This window comes from Centrocercus urophasianus, unplaced genomic scaffold (assembly GCF_019232065.1).
Source record: "Centrocercus urophasianus isolate 14NV4802_14NV808 unplaced genomic scaffold, USGS_Curo_1.0 seq_25, whole genome shotgun sequence".
NCBI classification, from domain to species: domain Eukaryota; kingdom Metazoa; phylum Chordata; class Aves; order Galliformes; family Phasianidae; genus Centrocercus; species Centrocercus urophasianus.
In genome coordinates, this window is record NW_024884811.1 from 6566159 (window position 1) to 6585382 (window position 19224).

The 19224-nt window shown below is 38.0% G+C and overlaps 1 protein-coding gene across 3 annotated transcripts in view; it reads left to right on the top strand.

Moving 5' to 3' along the window:
- ADAMTS6 (ADAM metallopeptidase with thrombospondin type 1 motif 6) overlaps window positions 1–19224 on the top strand; it is a 152146-nt gene that overhangs the window by 56767 nt on the left and 76155 nt on the right. For all 3 annotated transcript variants that reach the window (XM_042825954.1, XM_042825952.1, XM_042825955.1), the window contains 2 exons: window positions 129–234; window positions 17903–18049. In XM_042825954.1, the coding sequence (XP_042681888.1) occupies window positions 129–234; window positions 17903–18049 (253 nt within the window). The remainder of the gene's footprint in view (window positions 1–128; window positions 235–17902; window positions 18050–19224) is intronic.

A 19224-nucleotide genomic window follows, 5' to 3' on the forward strand; every position in this document is an offset into this window, starting at 1 on the left:
GTTAACCTTTTGCCAACTGCTCCTTCTGTGCATAGAGATTATTAAAAAGAATCCAGGCATTTATAACTAGGGCTTTTAAGACTGAAACACCTTGGCATGACCCTTTGTGTCTCCTTCTGTTTATTCAGGCTTGGCCTCTGTGGCTGGAATGTGTGAGCCTGAAAGGAGCTGCAGCATTAATGAAGACATTGGCCTAGGTTCAGCTTTTACCATTGCACATGAGATTGGTCACAAGTGAGTGAGTTTACAAAAAGAATATGTTTTAATGTATCACATTTTTACTACTAGTTTAATCGTAGATATCATTTTTTCTGCATGGCTGTACCATCCCTATTCTGGTGCTCCATGTTTCTGTATAAAGTATTCATAAGTAGCTCTACCTTTTATTAATTACATTTTATCAAGAGCTTTAACTTTAGAACTGAAAACTTAATGTTTACCCTTTGATTTCAGATTCCAGTTTAATCTGTGCTTTTGAGATTTGGCTCACAACCCTCCTACTGTTTCATATTTTTAATATTAAGTTTTGAAAAAGATTTCTTTGCCCCATCTCTTACTTGTCTACATTTCTTTATGAAACAAAAGTGGTTGTAAGGTTCTTTTTTGCTTTTCATTATTTTGTCTTAAATACAATTCAAACTGTTTTGAATAAAACATTGCTTCTCTTGTCAGTATTCATACACTGTTAGTTTTCTTTCATTCAAGCATGAGATATATAAAAAAGCCATAGCATCACTTGTGAATTTTAAGTGCTAGTGTATCACTTCGAAGAGCATGATGTTATGAGAATGATTAAGTATATGAATTTTAAATTATGTAATTGGTTGTGAAGTACTTCAGGTCTTCCTTCAAAAGCAAGCATTTCTAGTACATTGTGATGACTCCAAAAAGACCAGGCACTTTCTTTTATAAAGAGGTTTCCTTTTTCTTTACATGGGTTGACTAATGCTGAGTTTATAGGTCCCATGTTTTTCTGGTCATTACTTGATACAACTGCTGCAAGTTTAAATGCATATTGAAATGGAAGCGATCAATCTGCTGATAAAGAGTAGGATTGGAATTAAACACTTACTTTTAACACCTATCATGCAGGATAATCACTTGGCAAGTATGATCTCATTTACATTATGCAGTAATGTAATACTGCAGTTACACTGAAGTGGATGAATTCTAAAATCAAAAGCAATTGTATAAAATCCTAGCAAAAATAGTATAACAAAAAATAGTGTAACACACTTGTAATTCTTGTCATCTTCATTTTCTTCCTTTTCTTTATTTGTGTGAGTTGAAAAAGATAGAGGACAATATATTTCTAACATTAAGAAACTGAAGTTCTTGTTAATAGTGATATGCAGTGTTGCTGGGAATTTAAGTCATGTGTTCAAGAAGAAAAAGATATCCACATCTTTGTTCTAATCTATGTGTCATGTAACTATGCACTTTATGAAGGTTATTTCAGTTATACATGAGAAAAATATATATATGCAGCTCTGTTATCATTCAAAACTATCAGGATTACAATGTTTGATTTATAGAAGATAGATTTTAATTTAAGTAGTTAACTTTAAAATCTTTGGTGATAGATGGAAAACTGCCATAAAAATTTCAGCTCTGGATATGAGGAGAGCAGACTCAGGGAACTAGTTTAAATGGTCCCAGGGGAAGCTGTTTTTGAAAGCATTGGAATCCATCAATGCTTATCACTTTTTAAGTATTACTTGTGAGAAGCACAGGAACAGGCTATTCCAAAATGCTGGACATCATGCAGGAAAGGCAGAATAATGCTTGGCTAAGAAAAGAAAGTGTATGGCCACTGGAAATAAGACTCAGTGAAATGGGAGGAATACAGAGATTCTGTCTGCTGCTGTAGGGAGAAAATTTGTGTGGTCAAAGCTCAGAGTTTAACCAGCCAGTACTGTGGAGGACACCAAAATAGAGCGTTTTAACAGCAAATGGAGGACCAGAGATAGCATTGGTCCATTACTTGGTTAGGTTGATCACTTCTCAGATAGGGTTTCAGACAAAGCAGAAAGGTGTGATTCCTTTTTCAGCCCTGTCTTCAACACCAGTGATATGCCATGGGACCCTCTGAGCCCCATTGTGTATGATGGTGTCTATGATAATTTTAAGCTCCGACACTGTTCTCTGCTTCATTGTCTTCCTCTGAAGGCTTTCAAGGACCTTAGCATCCTTTTTATATTATGGAGCTCAGAAGCACACACAACATTCAGTATGAATTGAATACGGCCTGGGACATGAGCTGCTGGAGAGGAGCTGTGCAGAGAAAAACCTGGGGGTCCTGGTGGACGACAGGTTGGCCATGAGCCAGCAGTGTGCCTTGGTGGCCAAAAAGGCCAATGGAATCCTGGGCTGCATTAAAAGTAGGTCAGAGGAGGTGATCCTCCCCCTCTACTCTGCCCTGGTCAGGCCTCACCTGGATTACTGTATTCAGTTGTGGGCTTGCCAGTACAAAAAAGACAGATCTCCTGGAAAGAGTCCAGCAGACGGCCATGAAGATGTTAAAGGGCCTGGAACATCTCCCCATGAGGAAAGGCTGAGCGACTTGGGTCTGTTCAGCCTTGAGAAAAGAAGACTCAGAGGTGATCTTATTAACATTTATAAATATCTTAAGTGGGAGTCAAAGGGACATGGCCAATCTCTTTTCAGTAGTCTGTGGGGACAGGACAAGGGGAAACGTCCATAAACTAGAGCGTAGGAGGTTCTGCACCAATATTCATGGGAACTTCTTCACAGTGAGGGTGACAGAGCTCTGGAACAGGCTGCCCAGGAAGATTGTGGAGTCTCCTTCTCTGGAGACATTCAGGACCAGCCTGGATGCTTACCTGTGCAGCCTGCTGTAGGGGCTTGCTTTGCTCTAGATATCTAGAGGTTCCTTCCCACACCTGCAGTTCTGTGATTCTGTGAGGCTGTACCTATGTTAATTGCCCAATTGTTAACTGGGATAATTGCCTCTTTTATAGTTCTTCTATCGGTTTGAATATCTTGGATCTCATATTGTTTTATGCAGTTGTGTTTATATTGCAATGTCAGGAGCTTTAAGATCTTAGCAATCAACTAACTAGCATATAGGGTTCAAAATGTTTCATGTTTGTAAGATGGAGGAATGTTTCAGCAGAGTGGAACGGAAGAGGGAGACATTTTATTTTGCTTTGAAATAAATTGATAAAATATTCTGGCTTTGATAACTTTAGCTATAATGAAGCTTCCAATTAGGGTATACATTTTACTAGTCAATAAGTACTCTGAAGAGTTGTGTTAAAATACAATTTCTATTATTTTGTGACAGATATTTCAATGACTTTCAATTGGCACTTGTGGGTAAATGCTTAATAAAAAAAAATGGACTTCATGAAAATGCTGAAGAGGAATATATTTTCATACATCAAAGATGATTAACTTTGAAAAGTATTTTACAGAATTACGACTTCAATTTGTAGTTAAAGAAATACAATGGAATACTTTCACATATTTAGCTGTGCAGTTATCATTTGTGTAGACAAACATATCTCAAACTAAACTAAACTGGAAGAGAATGCGTTAAAGGACAGGATGTTTTAGCAAAAAAATGGACTTAGAGACTTCCAAAAGTAAAAAGCAACAAAACAATGGAGAGTGTCAAGTTTTGTCAGTCTTTTCTGCTGACCCAATGGGGAGGAACTGATCTCTCCTGAAGCCTCACACAGATGAACTGATGGACGAAGTGAATGAACGCTAGGGAGGGTACTGTAGGGCTTGGCAGCACAGCTAAGTGGATAATGTACTAGGTTGAAAGAGCTGGTGTTACCACATCCTGTATTCACATTATGCCGATATTACATCTGATGCCAATGGCAGAGTTAACAGTACCTCTACCTTATGTGACCTGGCAAGAATCTAGCTTGAGGTTGTTGTAGATGCTTTTGTTTAAGGCAGAAAGAAATGAACCAACCCTTGCTTCAAACTATCACTGGAGAGAAGACAACACTACTTTTATCTTGGACTAGAAGACTTTGAAGGCTGCTGGCATAAAATTTCATGCAGTACCTTCACAGAGGTTATCAAAGTGATTCACCAGATATGTAATGTCAATAGCTAAGTGATGGGCAAAGTTAAATACATTATCTGAAGATCAGAAGTAATTATGTCCATGTCATGAGTTTATGACTTTTGTTATTGGTATTCCATATAATAACATTATGTAGTGTACTGGGAGCTAAAGACTTAATGCTTCAGTTCCATGGATTGTCAGTATTTCTGGTTCTGAGAAGAGAAGAAGAACTACATATCCCAGAAGACATTCACTGTTCTGTTTCCATTCTCTATTTGGAGGGAAAGATAAAATTGCTCATGAGATGTGAGACTGCCTCTTTTTTTACCACATGTCTCGTGTGGTTTGTGCTCCCGAGCCATTTCACCTTCGGCATTAAAGTAAGGCTTTTGGTTCTGGACACACTCTGTCTCTCATTTATTTGATTTATTAGCTTCAATTCTGATTATATTCTATTATATTGTGTTGTCTTGCATTCATCGTAGATTTGCCTGGGTTGAAAAGGACTACAATGACCACCTGGTTTCATCTCCCTGCTACGTGCAGGGTCACCAACCACCATACCAGGCTGCCCAGAGCCACATCCAGCCTGGCCTTGAATGCCTCCAGGGATGGGGCATCCACAGCCTCCTTGGTCAACCTGTTCCAGTGTGTCACCACCCTCTGAGTGAAAAACTTCCTCCAAATATCTAACCTAAATCTCTTCTGTCTTAGTTTAAAACCACTCCCCCTTGTCCTGTCACTATCCACCCACAAACAATCACACCCATAAACAATCATTCCCCCTCCTGTTTTTACGCTGCCTTCAAATACTGGAAGGCCGCAATTAGGTCTCTCTTAGAGCCTTCTCTTTTCCAAGCTAAACAAGCCCAGTTCCTTCAGCCTTTCTTCATAGTAGATGTGCTCCAGCTCTCTGTTCATCTTAGTGGCCCTCCTCTGGATCTGTTCCAAGAGTTCTACATCCTTCCTGCACTGGGGGCCCCAGTCCTGGATGCAGTACTGCAGATGGGGCTCACAAGAGCTGAGTAGAAGGGGACAATCACCTCCCTCTGTCTGCTGACCACCCCTTTTTTAATGCAGGGTATAACTGGCCTTCCAGGCTGCAAGCGCACACTGCTGGTAGAACATGGCGTTGTGATATTATATTTAGTAAATTAGTTTTCTCTCTCAGCTCGTTGCTGGTCCTTTGTTTCTAGCCCCATCTCCCTACCTTTTTCCCCAGTTTTTTTATCCTTCCCCTTCTCCTGGGGCATAGGTCATTGGGTCTCTCCTCCCTAGTTAGTCATGGGACTGGGCAGAACCAGCCCATAAACTTGACAATCCAGTTGTCAGTTACAGAATTTTACCCTTTCTAAAACATTAGGGCAATTGTGTTGCTGTTAAGAGTTTACGTAAGTAATGCCATTCAGCCTTCTGGTGTAGGCCATTCAGAGAGATCGAGGTAGGATGGAGAGTTGAGCAGAGAGAACCTTATGAAGTTGAACAGGGGCATGTGTAGAATCCTACCTCTGGGAAGGAATAATTGCGTGCATCAGTACAAGTAAGGGGCTGACCTGCTGGAGAGGAGCTCTGCAGAGAAGGACCTGGGTGTCTTTGTGGACAGCAGGTTGGCCACAAGCCAGCAGTGTGCTTTTGTGGCAAAGGCCAGTGGTATCCTGGGGTGCATTCAAAAAAGCATGGCCAGCAGGTTGAGGGAAGTGATCCTCCCCTCTCCTCTGATATAGTGATGCCACATCTGGAGTAGTGCTTTCCAATTTAAGACAGACAGGGAACTACTGGAGAGAGTCCAGGATGTTTAGAATCGTGGAGGACTTGGGACTCTTCAGCCTAGAGAAGGCTGAGTGGGGATCTCCTCGATGCTTATAAATAACAAAAGGGCGGATGTCAGGTGGATGAGCCCAGGTTCTTTTCAGTGGGCCCAGTGACAGGACAAGGGGCAACAAACACAAACTGAACACTAGAATGTGACAAAGAACTTTTCTTTGAGGGTGACAAGAGTACTGAAAGAAGATGTCCAGAGAGGTTACAGAATCTCCTTCTTTGGATATATTCAAGACCTACCTGAATGCTTTCCTGTGCAACTCTCTCTAGGGAACTTGCTTTAGCGGGAGTATTGGACTAGATGATGTTCAGAGTCCCTTCCAACTCCTCCAGTTCTGTAATTCTGTGATCCTATTACAATTCAAGTAGGAAAGCCAGTTATTGGTCCTTGAATAATTCCTTCCTAGGCACAAGAGCTGGCAGAACTTGTTACTGAAAGTCACTTAGAGAGAAAGGAATCTGGCAGTTGTATCTGTTTTCAAGACACAACTCTCTTGCTGCAGCCAATTTTCTTTACCAGCTAGTTCAGGGGTCTTGGGATTCTGTATTGGCAAAAGTAATGAAAAAAGTTGCATCTGCTGCACTTTTAAATTTTTAAGGTGTGGGAAATTATGTAACTGTAGACTGTTCCAATAGACACTGCTTACAATCCTGGTTCACATATCATATGAATAATACTCTTTGTGAAGAACTACTGTCGTAAAGTTGGTTACTCTTTTTATTTTAGTTAGGCTTTTTATTTTTCCATAATGTTTGCAGCTTATGATTAAAAAGATTTTAAAACCAAAGTTAGACCTACAGACGTTTTCTTGTCTCAAACAGATGAAATGCTTCTTATTTCTGGCTGTGTTCTGCTTATTAAGAAGATGAAACATTTACACCCACATTTTGTGTTGGAAGAGTGATTTCGCTTTTTGGTGTAGACAGACCTCAGATGTACTACGGAGGTCACTCTGAGATGCTTGTGTTCCATTTATCAGCACACAAAAAAAGGAAAAAACTAACAAATTATGCGTTTTTTTGTATTAACACAATAAGATCCTTAGAGAGATTACATCTCCAAATTGGATAGGGTTTCTGTTATGTTATTCTTGTGAATTTTTTCCCTCTTCACATTTTTTTAAGCTTACCTTTGTAAGAATTTATTACTTCTGCAATATTCAAATTTGTTGTTAACATGCTTAAGACGATCTGTTGTTTTTATTTTGGTCTGGTTTAAAATGGACAGTGGAGTGACTGTCTTTCTTTTTGACTTTAAAAAAAAGTCAGCAAATAGATTTTATTCCAGAGGGAAGTTTTTTATTTATTGTATTTGTGATGAACACACTGGGGTCCATCAATGCTGGTCACTTTTTAAAGAGCCATCTTTTAAGAGTACAAGTCAGGCAAGTCAAGTGAGCAGAAAGAAGGCTTGGCTGAGCAGAGCCTAGACAGAAAAGGAAAGTGTGCAGACTCTGGAAGTAAGGTCAAATGATGCAGGAGGACTAAAGTGATACTGTTTGCCATTGTACAGAGAAAAACTGTGTGTCCAAAACTCAACTAAAGTTGAAGCTTGAGGTCACCAAAAGGGACACTTAAGTATTTTAAGAATCAAAAGAGGACAAGAGATGACACTAGTCTATTACTTGGTGAATCACTTCAAACTATGGGCTGTGGAAATATTAAGTGCTCAGCCAACTTGGAACTTGTGAGAGATTCGCTGCTGCAGCTGGAAGAGCGTACGTCTATGGTGCTCAATGGGATTCATCCTATGTTACTCCAAGAGCTGTCAGATGTCCTTGTGAGTCTTGAAATCTCCTTCTCTCAATTATTTTTCAGCAGCCTTTGCAATCTGGAGAGTGGACTGGAAGCTGACAAACATTGCAATTTTTGAGCAGGGCAAGAAAGAAGACATTGTTTGCTCCAGATCTGTCAGTCTCATTTTAATGCCTGGAGAAATTAGGGAGATTATTCTGGGATTTAGTGAAAAGCACCTAAAAGATGGTGCAGTCTTTGCAGCCAGCATGGGTTTATTACAACCAGTGGGTTCATGTTTAACAAACATAATCAATTTTTATGACAATGTTACCTAGTTGTCTAAGGGAAGCCAGTTGACATCATCTTTCTGGATTTTGGTAAAGCTTTGAATACTTTTTCTCACAGTATTCCTCTAAACAAAAATCTACAGCTAGACAAAAACAGTGTGATGAGGGAACAGCTGACTGGTGTGTCAGATACTTCAATGAATGACCTGGATGTAGGATCTGAATTTATTCTAAGTTTGTATTTGACACTAACTTGTGAGAAGCTCCTTTGAGAAAGAAGAGGCTTTGCAGAGAGATCTTGACAAACCAAAGGGCTGGGCCATCAGTAATGGCATGAAGTTCATCGAGAGCAAGTGCTGGATTCTGCACTAGTTACGGGCCAACCCTGAATATATCTGTACAGACATAGGGATGAGATGCTGGAGAACAGTCCTGCAAAGAGTGGTCTGGTGTTCTGGTTGATGATAGGTTGAATGTGAGCCAGCAGTGTGCCCAGGCAGCCCAAAGGGCCAGCTGTACCCTGGTGTGCACCCAGGGGTGTTCTGCTCTGATCTCTGCTGAATGACCTCACTTCCAGCATTGGGTGGAGTTGTATAAGGAGGACATAAAGCTACTAAAGAGTGTCTGTAGAAGGCTGCTAAGTTTGAGAAGGATCTAGAAGGCAAAACATATGAGGACCAGCAGTGTTCCCTGGATTTCTTCAGTGCAGAGCAGAGAAGCTGAGGGGAGGCCTGATGGCGGATGCAGCTCCTCACAAGGAGCGGAGGGCAGCGCTGAGCTCTGCTCTGTGTGGTAGCGACAGGGCCTGAGGGAGCAGCATGGAGCTGTGCCAGGGGAGGTTGGGGTTAGGAACAGGTTCTTTGCCAGAGAGTAGTAAGGCTCTGGAACACAATCCTTGGGGCATCGGTGATGGCATGGAGCTGCCAGAGTTCATGAAGTTGGAACTATGCTCTCACTCTTACTGATTGAATTTTGGATGGTCCTTTGTGGAGCCAGGGGTTGGACTCCCATAATCCTTGTGTGTCCTTCCCAACTCAGAATATTTGGTGATATTATGACTTTGATTTAAGAAAAACAGTATTTCTGTAGTATGTATCCTTTGATCTCAGGCTTTTTATTAACCATCTTTGCTTGCTACAGTCAGTAGTTCTTGGCTTTTTATAAAGAAAGTGTTTTGAAATTTTGAAATCTCAGCTCTTTCAGGCTTTCACCTTTTAGTCTAGCTTATGTGACTTGTCAAATGCTGCCCTGAAAAAACAAATCATATTAATTAGATTTTATCTGATGCAGACATAATAAAGAAAACTGCGCTGTAAACATGAAATTGAAAGCAAACATGCTATGTAGGTATCTTCAGTAGAAGCTGGAAAAAATACATGGTTAAAATATCTTCATGGTTTAGAATGTTTTGTGAAATCCAAGCATCAAATCCTATTCACACATAACGTGACTAAATGTCTCTGTGAAGGAAGTTAATAATTCCTTTTGACTTCGTTCTTCTGTAAGTGAGTTTTATTAATGTGTGTACTAGAAAGTTCTTACATATGTTTGTAAAATAGTGTTTTCAAGGAGCATTGAAAAGTTTTTTTTTTTTGCTGCACCAAAATTATTGTTTTTCTGTTTCAGACATATGATGAAAATAGGAAATTGGCTGATGAAAATGACATATGATGAAAATTAGAACCATTTAAATGATTTATCTATGCTAAAGCTTGTAATAAGAATGGAGAAAGAATTTTTACTGGGCCTAGCAGTGACAGGACAAAGAGCAATAGTTTTAAACAGGAAAAGGAGGTAGATTTTTATTAGATATAAGCAAGATGTTTTTCACTGTGAGGATGGTGAGGCACTGGAACAAATGGCTGAAGTAGTGGATGCCCTCTCACTTGAATTGTTCCTGGATGACATGGGTGGGGGCTTTGGGCAACCTTTTATAGTGGAAGATATCCCTGCCTGTGGCTGAGGGGTTGGACTAGATAATCTTTAATGGTTCCTTACAGCCCAAACCATTCTATGATTCTGTGACTCTATGAAGCCCTTAGTTTATCCATTCTGTCTTTCTGTGTACCACAGCATAATAAATGTAATTAGTTTACCCTTGTATTTATTCTAGTAACTTACATTTGGTCAAACAATATTATCCAGAAAAGCCATGGAGACGTTATGAGATAGAGAATATGAGAGTGATTATTATGGCTAGTCATACTTTCTGTTAAATATTTGTATGGAATTTTAAAAGTGTTTTTTTGGCTTCCTTAAAAATTGTAGTTTATGTATATTTATATATCCTTGTTTTGTGCAGTTAAACTGTGTAGACAAGGTTCATAATGAACTGCTTTATTGAAGGCATCTGTAGCACTGTAATCAACTGAGTTTTTCTTGAGAGCATAAAGAATGGTATTGAGTTTTACAGTATTTCTCCCTGTATATAGTTCTTAGAATAGCTTTATATTGCTGCTAATACTGCTGTTAATCAGACAAAATCCAGAGTGGGCCAGGGAGAGAATTAGGCAAAAGCCCAGCTTGAACTCAATTTGGTTGTTGGTGTAAAAGAGACAAAAAAAATTAACAAATGTACTAACAGTAAGAGGAGGGCTAAGGAGGATTTCCATCCTTTCCTGGGTGCAATGGGAAATGTGACCACTGAGGATAAGGCTGAGGTTCTCAGAGCCTTCTTTACGTCTGTCTTTGAAAGTCGGATTAGTTATCCTTGGGGTGCTCTATCCCCTGACCTGGAAATCTGGGATGGGGAGCAGAATAAAACCCCCAGCATTCATGTGGAAACATCTGGAGACCTATTACTCCACCTGGGATCCACCAGAAGACGCTGAGGGAGCTGGTGGAGGTGATTGCCATGCCACTTTCCATCTTCTGTTAGCATTCTTGGTCAAATTGAGAGGTCTTAGAATATTGGAGGCCTGCCTATGTGATTTCCATCTACAAGAAGGGTTGTAAGGTGGATTCAAGGATCTACAGACATAGTGGCCTGACATTGGTGCCAGTGTAGGTAATTGGCAGATCATCTTGAGTGAGACCATGTGGCATGTGTAGGACAACCAGGGGATCAGGCCCAGCCAGCATGGATTCATGAAAGGGAGATCCTGTTTGACCAACCTGATCTCCTACGATGTGATGGATGTGAGAAAGGCTATTGATGAAGTCTACCTAGAATTCAACAAAGCTTTTAACTCTGTCTTTCATAGTATTCTCCTGGAAAAGTTGGCAGCCGATGGCTTAGACAGGTATGCTCTTTACTGGGTAAAGAACTGTCTGGATGGCCAGGCCTGGCCCAGAGGGTGGTAGTAAATGGAGTTAAATCCAGCTGGTGACCAGTCAAGAGCGGTGTTCTCCGGGGATTGGTACTGGGCCTGTCCTGTTCAGAATCTTTATTGACGACCTGGATGGGGGGATTGAGTGCACCCTCAGTAAGTCTGAAGATGACATCAAGCTGAGAGGAAGAGTTGATCTTTGTGGGGGTTGGAGGGCTCTGCAGAGGGATCTGGACAGGCAGGGAAGCTGGGCTGAGAGCAGTGAGATGACCTTTAACAAGATGAAGATCTGGGTCCTTCACTTCAGTTGCAGGCAATACTGCAGGCTTTGGGCAGAGTGGCTGAAAGACTGTGTAGAGGAAACAGACCTGGGGGTATTGGTTGATGCTCAGCTGGACTTGAATCAGCATTGTGTCCAGGTGGCCAAGAAGGCCAGTGGCATCCTGGCTTGTATCAGAAATAGTGTTGCCAGCAGGAGTGGAACAGTGATCATTCCCCTGTACTTGCCACTGGAGATTGCACCTTGAGTGCAGTGTTCAGTTTGGGCCACACCCTGCAAGAAAGGCATCGAGGCCCTTGGCATCGAGGGGCATGTTGAAAGAAGAGCAACAAAGCTGCTGATGATTCTGGAGCACAAGTCTTACGAGGAATGGCTGAGGGAACTTGGATTGGTTAATCTCAGGGGAAATCTTATAGCTCACTACAACTCTACAACAAAGAGATAGTAAATTGACCTAACCAGCCACGTAAACCCAGATACTCTCTCTTCCTTTTAATTGAATATTATTTTCTGTCTGCCTTTTCATATTGCAAATATGAAGGAATACAATTTCCATTAAAAATTCTTTATTAGGACCTTCATTTTAATTATGTTTTGTGCATTTAAAGAAAATGTTGTAAATATGAGTCTACAAGAACGATTTTCATTTCTGTAGTATGTTTACATTTAAAAATGAAAAAGGCTTATGTCTAAATAAATGACTATGATTCTAAATATGTTGAAAATATTGTTTGAAGTATATAATAATAAGATCATGTCTTACATAAAAGTATTTAATCAAGGAAAAGTAATGTAATAACATTTAACAGACCTCTGCGAAAGTATAGGAAGAATAAATTGGGAGTGAAAAGAAAGTTTATAGTAACCTTCAGGGCATCATGAATTTCCAAAGGAAATCTGAGCTCCAAAGTTTGCTTCCTGATTAGAGGCAATGCTTTCCACTTTGACCTATAGTGTAGAAACCTATTATGTTCATACTTCACCTTTGCAAAGCACGCAAACATTATTTAATGTTACTCTTGTGGCATGAAAACTGGATAACTAAGGCAGTGTAAACCAGGAAGAAATATTTTTGCTTTTCTTTTTCTAGTGTTTCTATAGATGCCTGCTATTTCTCTTGGTTTCTGAATAGGCTGTGTTTTTTTTCAGTGAAATTGCTTTTTTTTTTATAGTTGTATATTTTATTTAATACTAAATTATGCTAATGTATCAAGATTGTATGCGTTTAATCCTGAGAGAGAAGTCAAAGAGAAAAGTATTTAGGAAATAAGTAGGAAAACAGTTATGCTAGAAACATGCTAAAATTGTGTTTAATTTCATGGCACATATGCTTGTTGTAAAGCTACTATTGTTCAATCAGTATGTTCCCCAGTTTGCAGGGTAATAACATATTTAACTAAAGTAGAAATTGGAAATTCTACGTTATTTCAGAGTAAAGGATTGGGATGCCCCAAAACTTATAATAATCTCCAAATACAGGAAATTATCAGTCAAAGCTAAAGTCCACAGTAAGATATGCAAATAAAAAGAGAAGTAACTAATCTTGATCCCTTCCTTGAGTGGAAAAATGCAGTATCAGTCAGTTTCAACAAATCAATGGCTGTGATCCCAAATGGAAATAAGCCAATTTTCAATACTTGCTTTTTCTTTTTTCTTATGTCATTTAAGGGTTAGCTGCAATTTGCATACAGATAGGAAGCTATAACCAATACTTCAATAACATTGGCTAGAAATTTATCTAGGTCTTCCACAGTGAAGGAGAACTCTCTGTTGTGACATGGTGTGAAAGATACGATGAAAAATAAAAATAAAAAATTACTAGCCTTCTACTGCTATAAAAGCAGACTTCCTCTGTATCAATTTACATTATTTACATTATTTTTCTATTAATAGGTATGAGCATAATTAACAAAATTACTGTGTATATCCACTCAGGAATTGCTGTGTGGGTTACATGTATATAATAGCTCTGATATTGTAGAAAAATGTATTTTATTGTCTAATAGTATATCTTGTCAGAATTCATGCTCATTCATTGAACAAAACGATACCAAAACATTCCAGTTTTCTCTTCTTTTTCCTCTCTGTGTATGTTCTGATGTGAAAAGATCATTTAAGGGTGTAGTAATGTTTACAGATTTTTTTAGTATAGGCTGTATGTAGTCATTCAAAGCTGTATGAATACAGTACTTTTAAGTAGATGAAATTTAAGATTTCTGAAGATTTAAATGACATCTGTGTAACAATTACTGGAACAACGAACTAAAAATAAAATGGATGTAAAGTTTATGAGAAAGTTGTTCAGTCTTACCTAAGCAGATAAACACAAGTAAATTGCAATTCGTTCTTTATATCTTGTATCAAATACAGCAAGACTTGTTCAAGAATGCCTTCGATATTCTCATTGTATCTGTAGTTATTTACTACTAGAAATCTTGAAAGTACACTTCATTGGTGCACAGTTTTCACTCTTCCCTGCCCCTTGCTTCGTTCTTCAGAAAAGCTGTGGGAGTAGTGTATCTAGTTAGTGTACTGACTCAGTCAAGTGAGATCTAGTGATGCACCTGGTACACAAGATACTCAGCTGAAAGTTGCCTCATTTCATTCTTTTATATGTGTTTGTTTTGTCTTTCCTAGGTCAAATAAGTTAGTATAATGAAACCTATTAAGGTTAGATCTTCTTTCTTTTCTCTCTTGAAGATTTATTTTTCCTAATGGCTATATGTAGTTACCGAGCTGTAATTTACCTTCTGAAATACAGAAAACAGGAAAATAAGAGCTTGATCTTTACAGTATTTATTTTGCCTATGACTTTGTTGCATCACCTTACTCTTTGAGTGTCTCTTTTTCAGGCATTTTCTTCCTTTTGTTGTTGAACATGTGACAAAGCAAAGTGTGAGGCACTGATTTAAGAGAATTAGGCCAGGTTCTCCCATATGTACTGTAACTCATTAATCTGTGATTAAAAATTAATAAAATAATAAATGACTACGAATACTGTATTGTATTTAGAGGAAACAAACATTAGGTATCTCTGCAGTTCCCAGTGTTCCAAGCTACGAATTGGCTTACTTGCAGATCATTAGTATTAATGTTGGAAAGCAGAAGTAACAGATTGCTAACAAGTCAGGAAAAAAAAATATTTCACCTGAGTAGCACATTCCAGTTAATTTTAGTGTTACAAAAGTACATGGTACATGAAATAAACATCTGTAAGCAGTATTAAGGAGCATTCAGATTGATTTGTATCTGCCTCATCTGAATCTTATGTGTTTGGATAATAAATTAAGGCAAAAGCATCCTGGCTGTTTCACAAAAATAATTTCAGTCAATTCAGACTTTTACTCCAGGGTTTCTGTTTATCTGTTACTGTTTTATTCAATGCAGCTGAGACCAGTTATCTCCCCTGTGATTTTTGAGGTCACATCATAGGTTAGATATGTATTACAAATGATCCTGTGAGAAATTTTTTCAGATATAAGTAAAAACATTGCCAAGAAAAGAAGCTATTCTATTGCAGATGTTAATAAATGAAACAGAAACAGAGCACTAGATATGCTGTTTATTTAGAATTTCTCAGCAGTATACAAGAAACAGGAAAAAATGCAGGAAAGTTTCTACAACGATTTTAAAACTCGTATTGCTGCTGCTTTGCATAGTTCTTGTATGTAAACGTGAGCTTTTGGGAAAAGAGTGGACATAATGCTGTTAAAAAAAAAAAAAAAAAAAAGAGTGATTCAGTGCTCCTGACATAAACATCTTTCCTTGAGATAGTAAAGAAAATGGTAATTTCTTAGAAAACTCCTGTGTCAATTCACAGAATCACAGAACTGCAGGGGTTGGAAGGCATCTCCACACATCGAGTCCAACCCCCAGAGTTACTAGAGTCACGGTCTCCATGCTTATCTGGGTGTTCTTTTAAAACTAGAATTGTATTGGCAGTTTCGGACAAGATCTTTAAGCCAGTGAAAAAAATACTGTCTGTTTCTGTTTAGTCATTTTGAAAAAGGCAGTGCCTTTATGAGGACTATTTCATTCTAATTTGCCTTCCCACCCCAACTGAATTGCAAACATGCTTTTGTGAAAGATGGAGCCTTAGTGTAATGATGACCAAATGAAAGTAACGTGTTACGATGAATATAAAGCAGATACATTGGACAAAAATATGTTTTCATCTGCCATAGGAGTGTAAATTAGTATGCTGTAAGGGCATGCTGCCACTACCATCTTTGGAAAAAGATAATTTTTGTAAAATTCCTCTCTTAGTATCAGAAAAATGACCTGCACCTAGTGGTCAGTTTTCCTACTAAATTCAGAAGCAGCAGCAAGTAAAACAGCCATTGTGAAAGTGAATAGATGATTTAGTTGAATTAATATTTTTAAATGAATGAATAAATCCACCAACTCATGGAAATGTTTTGAGTACTTGTATGCATAAGATTTACTTTTGATCAGATATTCCGCTGCCACTATCTTTCACAGACTGTTGGTAAAAGCAAGGATACTTAACTGTGAAGTTTGTTCTTGGTTGACCCTAAAGATGAAAATTATTTTTGGACTCTTTCATTTCCCAGACTGCTGAAGTACTGTGATTTCTTTGACAATAGGAACATGCTAACTAGAAATAAGATGAGTGTCAGAAATACGTATTTCTCATACAGAAAAGCATAGCAGCATGATCCAGTGTAGCTCTTTCCCACATAATAAAATGTCCATTTTTATAAGCAACACACTCATAGGGACTGTTATAAATTAAGGTTTTCCATTTCAAGAAATCGTACAGAGGTCATTCAAAAAGAATTCCTTACATCTACTGATATCATTAATTCTAGGAAATGGTGGCAATTAACTAGGCCAATAAAGTACATTTTTTTATTATAGACCGATTCAGTTCTATCTCCTTCACTCCCCTAAAAATTTATCAATATGAAAACAAATTAACAATGATAATTAACTCTCATCTGATAGTTTCGCTGTAGCACATACATTGCTCAACAAGATCTTTTTGTAGAGCACTAATTCTTTCGTATAATGGTGATAGTTTCATTTGAGAATGACCTAAAATGTCAGTCAAATGTTTCCTATTCATAATACAGCATGTGACTTTCTGCATTTATGAGACATTACACCCCAAACTAAGAAAGAGCAGGCATTGCTACTGACTATGGGAAAACATAGGCATGGAAGTGATGTATTTTCTGGTAATCAGAAGAAAAAGTTTTTAGAAATAAAAAACTGAGTCTTCAACACATTTGTATCCCTGAATATTAAGTAAGAAATCATGAAAGAAATATTTTTAAAATTTCTAACACAGAAGGCTTCAAACTGACCTCTTCATATGTCACATAAAGAAGTGTTGCTCTGGGAATGCAGCTTAGTTTCGACATTCACTTTGACAAGCATTCTTTCTGAAGCTCAGAGAAGCTTTTAAGTATCTCAGTACCTGCTTCTTTCACTTCATAAGTTTCATAAACAGGAATTAATGTTGCTGAAGGTTAATGTGTAGATAAACAAGGTATTTTGTCCCAAGTGAAAGAAAAGCAAACTAAGGAAATGGAATTTTAAAAATATGTATACCTTTAACAGAGGTCATAGTTTTATATTTCTCTTCAGGTGTTTCAGTGATGTCAGGCCTGTGAAGTACAGGCTGCCAATCTAGGAACAGCAGTCAAGATTTCATTTTAAGATAGTTTTAACATGTATAATTGAAGTCTTTTCAAATAGATTCTCTTTGAGTTGACCTCAAAGTTTTAATTTATACTGGTTGTTTGTAGCTTGAAGGTCTAGTTTCAGTAGCACGGGATTTCTAGGTTGTAAGCATTTTTTTACCGTATTTCTTTTTCCAGAGTCATGTCATCTTTGTTTAAAGTCAATAAATTTGGAAATCTCTGTTGGCCAAATTCCACCCAGAGTTTTCTTACTGTATTTTCTACTGATTTTAAATCTGTTGCTCTGAACTTCCGTGACGAGTGACAGCTCTTATAGAAAAAACTGCAAGTCACCTTGTGAATGGTTAGAGGGAGCATGAGTAGTGTATAACTCTGGAAATTGCAAAACCCATATTCTGCTTAAAATATTCTTGGCTACTGTGTGCCTACACATACTGCTACAGCAAATTCATGTGCCCTATTTGTCCCAGTTTACTAACAGAAGAATTAAAGCTGTAATGTATATTCCGTACTGGCTGCTCTTCATCTTGCAAACATTGAATATTTGTTGAAGGTTTAGAAAAGAAGATGCTTTCAAAACTGTGAAAATGAGTGCTAAGTAATTGTACAGCATTCCAAGGTCTGAGTAAACTAAACAGAACATAACTGATCTTAATTCTCCACTTGGAATTCTCGTATAGTGACTGTGTTCTCCGAGGTCCAATATGATTTCTGTAAAAATCACATTTAATTTTGTGAGATGTCTGATGCTGTAGAAGAATAATGAACTGTTTTTCTCCTCTTTTGGGCAGTTTTGGCATGAACCATGATGGAATAGGAAATTCCTGTGGGACCAAAGGTCACGAAGCAGCAAAACTAATGGCAGCTCATATTACAGCAAACACCAATCCTTTCTCTTGGTCAGCCTGCAGTCGGGATTATATCACCAGTTTTTTAGAGTAAGTAATCTCTCAAGAAAAATCATGAGTTATTAGAAAAATTCACACCTTTCAGAATAAATACTTAGTAAATATACAGTGGCTGGCTCTAATGATTTATGTTTTTAGAATGTAAAAGCACAAATGAGTGAAGAATTACGTTGTAGAGCTCTTTTCCTGTGTACTGGCAAAAGCTTCTAATCTTTTCCCCTTTTCTTGGTGTTAAGTTTTAATCTATTCAAACATTTTAAAGTCGTGATCATATTCTCTTTACTTAATCTCAAGGTGAGAAATAGGGAAGATGAGAATTTGTCAGTGATTAATAGGAAGTAATTTTTTGTTTAAATATATGTGTAACATGAGGAAATGCAAGAAGGGAACAAGGTTCAAGCCCTTTTCCTTGTTCTCCCATTCATGTGTTTTTTTTATGTAGTCTTGTGGTTTTTCTGTATTCATTGGCAACTTTCATGAAAATAATCAGATTTGAAGCTGTCATAGATTTTTATATTAATATCTTTAAACCATGCTAATCTATACTTCTATAGTGATTTTTATCCAGAAATAGATTCCTACCAGAAATTCTACTTCTGCATAAAAAAATTAAAATAATCAAAATATATCAGTATCAAAAATGTGTTCATTCTCTACATGACGCATAGTGAAGCCATTGTGTGTAGTTAGCAACTGAAAGACAGGCACAGAACTGTGAGTTCACTGACAGCTAGTTAATAATGGTTTTTAAAATGTGTATGAGACAGTGGGTTCATGGGAGCAGGTTGACGCTGATTGATAGGTGCAGTGTCATCAGTGAAATTATTCTTTAAGAAATAAAAGTTGTTCAGAAATTCAATCACTTTGTGTTAAGAGGTGGACTTAAACCAATCAGATAGTCTAGTCATTGGATTTCTAAGAACAAAATGAACTTTTTCAGGGATGTTTCTTCAGAATAATAATTCTGTTTCCTAAGGGCTCCATCCAGACCAGTAACGTTTTCCTTCAGCTGGTTCAAATGTAGCTACTATCACACTGAATCACTGAATTGTACAGATGTGTTTGGGCCCCCTGTCTGTATAATGAGCATAATCAAATGTGTTAATATTAGGGGTTGTTGAGAGGAAAATACTTGGTTTTGGTTACTGTATCAGGTTAAGGTGTTCTGTATCACCTCACTGAACAGTACACCCACTTTTATGTGC